A 6,800-nucleotide genomic window follows, 5' to 3' on the forward strand; every position below is an offset into this window, starting at 1 on the left:
AGGGTTTCACATTTAAAAAGAGATTAGATGAGGGAAATGTTTGGTAGGGTCACATTTAAAAGAAGATCTAGAATTAGAAAAGAAATGTTTGGTAGGTCAATATTTAGAGATTACTTGTCAGGAGGAACTGTTCTATGATATGAAATACTTGAATGTTTGGGTTAGGTCACATTTAAAGAGATTATATAGAAGGGGCGTAGATTAAAAAAAGAAAAGAAAAAAAATGTTTTGGTTCCCCAAGGCACAGCAGTTGAAACCACTGCAGCTAGACTAGGGCTTTCCGTAACTGTTCCTGTGAGTGAGTGGGTGTCCGTCCTATCTGCTGTAATTCTCCTGTTTTATCAGGTGTCCTGTGATTCTCTCTTCTCTCTTTTATCATGCTTGGCTATGAAAAGACAACTGACATCTACTCCCGAGATATGGAAACTGTGGCATCTTCTATGCCAATAGGGATTCTCTCTTGGCAGTCCTCTAATAACCACTGGATTGCTAGTGGCTGTGCGGGAGAGTGGGGCAGCGATCGTTGAAGAGCATGCAATTTAGTTTTTTATTTGGCCAGTTAAGAAGCAGTTGCGAGGCCAGGGAAAGGAGAGTTTGGTATGGCGTTGAACGCTTCGTTTGAGAATTTGTTAAGACAGTGGGTCCAAAGAAAGGGCCAGAAGTAATACAGAATGGTTGTCCGTCTGCGTAGAGGTGGATCAGAGAATCACCAGCAGCAAGAGCGATATCATTGATAATACAGAGAAAAGAGTCGGCCCGAGATTGAACCCTGTTGGTACCCCCATAGAGATGCCAAGAGGTCCGGACAACAGGCACTCCGATTTGACACTACTGAACTCTATCTGAGAAGTAGTTGGTGAACCAGGTGAGGGCATCAATTTGAGAAACCAAGGCTTGTTGAGTTCTGCCGTAAGAAATACAGTTTTGATTGACAGAGTCGGAAACCCTTGGAACAGGTTGATGAAGACGGCTTGCACAGTACTGTTTTTTATCGATGGTGGTTATGATATCGTTTTAGGACCTTGACGTGGCTGAGGTGCACCCATGACCAAACTCGGAAACCCGGGTGCATAGTGGAGAAGGTACGGTGGGATTCGAAAATGGTCGTGATCTTTTGTTCACTTGGCTTTCGAAGACTTTAAGAAACGGCAGGGCCAGGAGTGGATATAGGTCTTAACAATTTGGGTCTAGAGTGTCTCCCGCTTTGAAGGGGGGATGACCGCGCAGCTTTCCAATCTTTAGTTTTTAATCTCAGAGGACACGAAAGAGAGGTTGAACAGACTAAGTAATAGGGGTTGCAACAATGGGGGCGGATACTTTTAGAAAGAGAGGGTCCAGATTGTCCTAGCGGTCTGGATTTTGGGTGAAGGAGAAGTGGGGGGGAAGGTTTGGGCAAGTGCTGTGGAGGAATGCAGGGCTTGTCTGGGCTGGGGTAGCCAGGTGGAAAGATTGGCAAGCCGTAAAGAAAGGCTTATTGAAATGATCGATTATCGTAGATTTTATCGTGGTGACAGTGTTTCCTAGCCTCAGTTGCAGTGGGCAGCTGGGAGGAGGTGCTCTATTCTCGCATGGACTTTTACAGTGTCCCAAAACTTTTTGGAATTAGTCTACTGGAAAGCAAATTTCTGTTGGAAAAATATAGCCTTAGCTTTCCCTAACTGCCTGTGTATATTGGTTCCTAACTTCCCTGATAAAGTTGTATATCACGGGGCTATTCGATGGCAGACACCACAGGATGTTTTTGTGGGCCTGGTCAAGGGCAGTCATAGTCCTGGAGTGAACCAAGGGCTATATCTGTTCCTGGTTCTACATTTTTTTGAATGGTGGCATGCTTATTTAAGATGGTGAGGAAAGCTACTTTTTAAAGGAAGTAACCAGGCATCCTCTAATGATGGAAATGAGGTCAATATCTTCAGGATACCCGGGCAAGGTCGATTTAGAAAAGGCCTGCTGCTGAAGATGTTTTAGGGAGCGTTTGACAGTGAATGAGGGTGGTCGTGTTGACCGCGGATCCATAACGGATGCAGGCATGAGGCAGTGATCGCTGAAGGATCCAGGTTGAATGACAGCAGAGTGTAATTTAGAAAGGCAGGTTGGTCAGGATGATATCTATGAAGGGTGTCCCATGGTTAGTGGATTTTAGGTTGTACCTGGTAGGTTCCTTAATAATTTGTGTGAGATTGAGGGCATCCTTGTTTAGATTGTAGGACGGCCGGGGTGTTAATCATGACCCAGTTTAGAATCCCTAGCAGTACACTGCTGACGATAGTTTATGGGACCAAATCAATTCACGTAAGGTGCCCAGGGACACCAGGGCACAGCTGGGGGCTGATTGGGGTCTATAACAAGCGGCAACAGTGAGAGACTTATTTCTAGAAAGGTGGATTTTTAAAAGTAGAAGCTCGAACTGTTTGGGACCTGGATAGTAWGACAGAACTCTGCAGGCTAACTCRGCCCRCTTTAGCAGATATCTTGACGGAAAAGTTTGTAWGGAAATTTCTGAATTTTTGGTGGTCTTCCTACTGTGACCTAGGTACTGTGACCTAGGTGTGGGTCTCTCTGTCTCTTGCTCGCTCTCTTTCTCTGTGTCTCTCTCTCTCTCATTACTGTTACCTAGGTGTGGGTCTAACCAGGAGGTGGTCTTGGTGATGTGGTTGATGTAGTAGACCTCTCCTTCAGGAGTCACTGCCTGTTCCCAACCCTCTGGGAGGGGGCCTGGAGCGGACACACAGGACAGAGGGAGGCATGGAGAGAAAGGAGAGTGCTACTTTTAGTGGTACTGTCAACAAGAATGAAATATAATCAATTAATAAAACATGTAAGGAGAGAAAAAGACAGAGACAGAGACAGAGAGACACAGAGACAGAGACACACAGAGAAAGACAGAGAGGGACAGAGAGAGACACAGAGACAGACAGACAGAGACAGAGAAAGACAGAGAGAGAGAGACAAAGAGACAGAGAGAGACAGAGACAGATAAGAGACAGACAGATCAGAGAGACAGAGACAGACAGACAGACAGAGACAGCGAGAGACAGAGAGAGAGACAGACAAACAGACAGAGAGAGAGACAGAGAGAAAGCGAGAGACAGCGAGACAGAAAGAGAGACAGAGTGACAGAAGAAGAGGGTGGTACCTGTGTTGGAGCTGGTGTTACTCTGTGTGTGTGTGTTGGGTGCAGGGTGTGCCAGGGTGTGTGTGTGTGGCGGGGGAGCAGAGAGCAGGTGGGGCGCTGCGTTGGTCTGGAGATGGGAGAGACGGGGGTCATGCCATGTGGGTCGTTGCGTCAGTGACTACACACACACACAACACACACACACATCACACACACACACACCACACACACACCACACACACACATCAGCACACACCACACACACACCACACACACACACACACACACACACAGTTAGGAGGCGGTAGAGGATGTAGATTTCTGAGCCATGTAATTGGTTGCCTCAGTCAGCATTGGTTAATTTTGTTTTCTCAGCATTGAGGTTTTTCCCTAACAGGCTTCCATAGTCTGGGGCTGCAAGTTAGCACTGTTTAACCTGCTGTTTAGGACTGGTTTTAACCTGCCACACAGAGATATCCTATTGAGAAGTAGCACTGTCGCTAGGGAGTCCTTGGTCACTCTCCCAGCCCGGAGGGAGGGCACGTCGTCAGGAGCGGCTGTGTGCCGATGACACGCCGTTGCTGGGGGCAGAAAGGCGTTGCATGGGAGACGAGGCGGAGAGGAGTGGGCACGCAACTGATGAGGCTGTCAGAGACCAAACGATGTCCCATCAACTGGCCTGGACAGACACATCACAAGACACCATTCTATTTATCAGTTCCTCTCGGTGGGGGGGGAGCTGGTGCCAAAAAACGTTCAACCGTGATTGAAGGTGATGGGTCCAATGTGTGCGAACACTAGTCTGTGCAACCTACATGCCCAGAACGGACAAAACACCTGACAACCCTCAGCAAGGGACATAACACCTGCCTGGAGTGACAGCATTCCCTCCCTCCATTATGCCCCCTAGACAACACAACTACGACAAAACAAACACAACAAAAAGGTTCACAACTCCGCAGCTCTGTCACACAACTGGGTCCTGTACATAGTTCAATGGTAGGGGCTTCGAGGACTCCTATGGTAAGTAACACCTTACGCTCATCTCTTGGCAGTAGTACTGTTAGATTACTTTACTCGACTGACCTCAACCCAGTGAGTCTCTCAGAGCCGTCACAGTCAGTCCACTAGACACCCTATTCAGATCACAGCAAAACCACATGCCAACTGAACAGAGCAATAACTCAATCATGAGGCATTCAAAGCCAAAGGAACTGAGTAACATTAAGAAATAAATAGATGAGAGGAGAGTAGTGTGGAAACCTACCAAAAAAACAATTAGGCAACAACAAATTCAATCCCTTTTAGACAACTTCCTGAGCAAAAGTTTCACGTAATAGTGAAGGTGTAAACTTGGCAGTGGAAAACCTAAACATATATTTGACCTCTCAGCTTCCCTGTCAAGTCTAAACATTTCAAGCAAGACAACCTAAGAAAATGCAACAACAACGACAAATGGTTTGATGAAAAAATGCAAAAACTAAGAAATAAATTGAGGAACCGGTCCCAACCAAAAAACATAGAGACCCAGAAAACCTGAGTCTACTCCTCACTAATGGTGAATCACTAAAACAACACAGATCTACACTAGGGAAAAGAAGGAAACAGCACGTCAGAAATCAGCTCAAATGTAATTGAAGAATCGCATAGACTCCCACCACTTCTGGAAAAATTAGAAAACACTAAAACAAAACAACAAACACGAAGAATTATCTATCTAAAATGGAGATGTATGGGTAAACCACTTCTTCCAATCTTTTTGGCTCTATAACAACAGAAACAACAGCTAAAAACGATATACATGAAAAATACAATTTTAGAATCAATTATTAAAGACTACCAGAACCCACCTGGATTCCCAATTACCTTGATGAAACTTACAGGACAAAGTAACTCCAAAAAATACACTACATGCCGTCTCCAACCCAAAAAGGCCTTGTGGTGTTGATGGTATCACAAACTGAAATGAATCAAATATACAGACCACAAATTCCCAATTGTGTTCTACGGCCCTCTCCTATCTTCTGCTTAATACACGGCAGTCAGCTTGGCTTCTGTCATAGTCCTCTCGACATGGTTCTCCTCAATCATGGCTATGCGAGACAGACACACAATTAATCTATATTACGTTAACCCTGTTTTTAACGCTCTCTTTTTTGCCTCCTCTTGATTAACCAGGGGGCCGAATCGCATCTCTGCATGTCCTGGCAGAGACATACTCAGTGTGGATGACGGATCACCACCTCAAGCTGAACCTCGGCAAGACGGACGCTCCTCTTCCTCCCGGGGAAAGGACTGCCCGGTTCCATGATCTCGCCATCACGACGTTGAGACAACTCCAATTGTGTCCTCCTCCAAGGTGCTATAGAACCTTGGCTGTTCATGCCTACCGCGTCCATGGATGACACACGGAACCCCCGTGTACGGTTCATGCTCTAAACTTTGAAGTAACGCCTCAAATTCAGGAAGCGGCCGTCAGGTCACTCTACACATTACGCACGACTTGACTATGCTCAACGGGACGCCCAGTCTGAATCCAGCACTTGTAATTCCCTGGTCGATACTGAAAATCTCGATGTTGGCTGGGCCTCCCTGCCTGTCCATTAACGCTCCAACAATCATCCCAAGAACGCCGCAGGCAGCACGTTGGTGTTCAACCTCCAAGTTCTCCTCGCATCAGTCACCCTCTTGGCGCTCCTTCCGCTTCCTCTCAACTGGCTTCCAAGTTGAAAGCTCCTGCAACGCTATTCAAAAGACCATCGGTGCTTGCCTACGTTGAGTGGTCCTTGTGAGCTGTGAGGAACGGCGACCTCCGTTACCTTCAGTGCTCTGATCAGGCGCCTACACCCAAACAAAGGGCACTGCGTTCATGCCACCTCTGCCTGCTCGCTCCCTACCCTCTGAGAGATACAGCTCCCGCCTCAGCTAGTCAAAAACTGTTCGTGCTCTGGCAACCCCAATGGTGGAAACAAACTCCCCCACGACGCCAGGGTCAGCGGAGTCAATCACCACCTTCCGGAAACACCTGAAACAACCACCTCTTCTAAGAATACCTAGGATAGGATTCAATAATCCTTCTAACCACCCCTCCCCTTAAAAGCAGTTAGATGCACTATGTGTAAAGTGGTTTGTTTCCACTGGGATTATTCATAAGGTGAATGCACCAACTTTAAGTCGCTCTGGGATAAGAGCGTCTGCTAAATGACTTAATGTAAATGTAAATTGGCTATACTAAAACTTCTTTAACATCATCCTCAGCTCTGACAATCTTCCCCAATATTTGGAACCCAAGGAATGTGTAGATGTGCAGAAGGATGAATGTGCAAGTAGAGATTACTGGGGTCCGAGGAGCAAGATATATAAATAATACAGTGTGGGGATGAGGTAGTTGGATTGGCTATTTACAATGGGCTATGTACAGGTGCAGTAATCTGTGAGCTGCTCTGGACAGCTGGTGCTATAAAACTAGTAAGGGGCAGATATGAGTCTCCAGCTCAGTGTTTTGCAGTTTGTTCCAGTCATTGCAGCAGAGAAACTGAAGGAAAAGACAGCCAAAGGAAAGAAAAAATTGGGCTTTGGGTATGACCAGTGAAATAAACCTGGCTGGGCGCGTGCTACGGGTGGGTGCTGCTATGGGTGACCAGTTGAGCTGAGATAACGCAGGGCTTTAAATCCTTAGTGCAAC

The 6,800-nt window shown here is 46.5% G+C and overlaps 1 protein-coding gene across 1 annotated transcript in view; it reads right to left on the minus strand.

Annotated features, from left to right (window-relative positions):
• Nucleotides 1-2,245: 2,245 nt before the first annotated feature.
• Nucleotides 2,246-6,800, minus strand: part of LOC139026704 (transcriptional coactivator YAP1-like) — a 17,384-nt gene continuing 12,829 nt past the window's right edge. Inside the window, exons 2-4 of the mRNA XM_070442021.1 lie at nucleotides 3,611-3,696; nucleotides 3,137-3,293; nucleotides 2,246-2,715 (exon numbers count right to left, since the gene is read on the minus strand). Coding sequence (XP_070298122.1) covers nucleotides 2,246-2,715; nucleotides 3,137-3,293; nucleotides 3,611-3,696 — 713 coding nt within the window. The remainder of the gene's footprint in view (nucleotides 2,716-3,136; nucleotides 3,294-3,610; nucleotides 3,697-6,800) is intronic.

The sequence above is a fragment of the Salvelinus sp. IW2-2015 genome, unplaced genomic scaffold (genome assembly GCF_002910315.2).
Source record: "Salvelinus sp. IW2-2015 unplaced genomic scaffold, ASM291031v2 Un_scaffold5548, whole genome shotgun sequence".
Classification (NCBI taxonomy): domain Eukaryota; kingdom Metazoa; phylum Chordata; class Actinopteri; order Salmoniformes; family Salmonidae; genus Salvelinus; species Salvelinus sp. IW2-2015.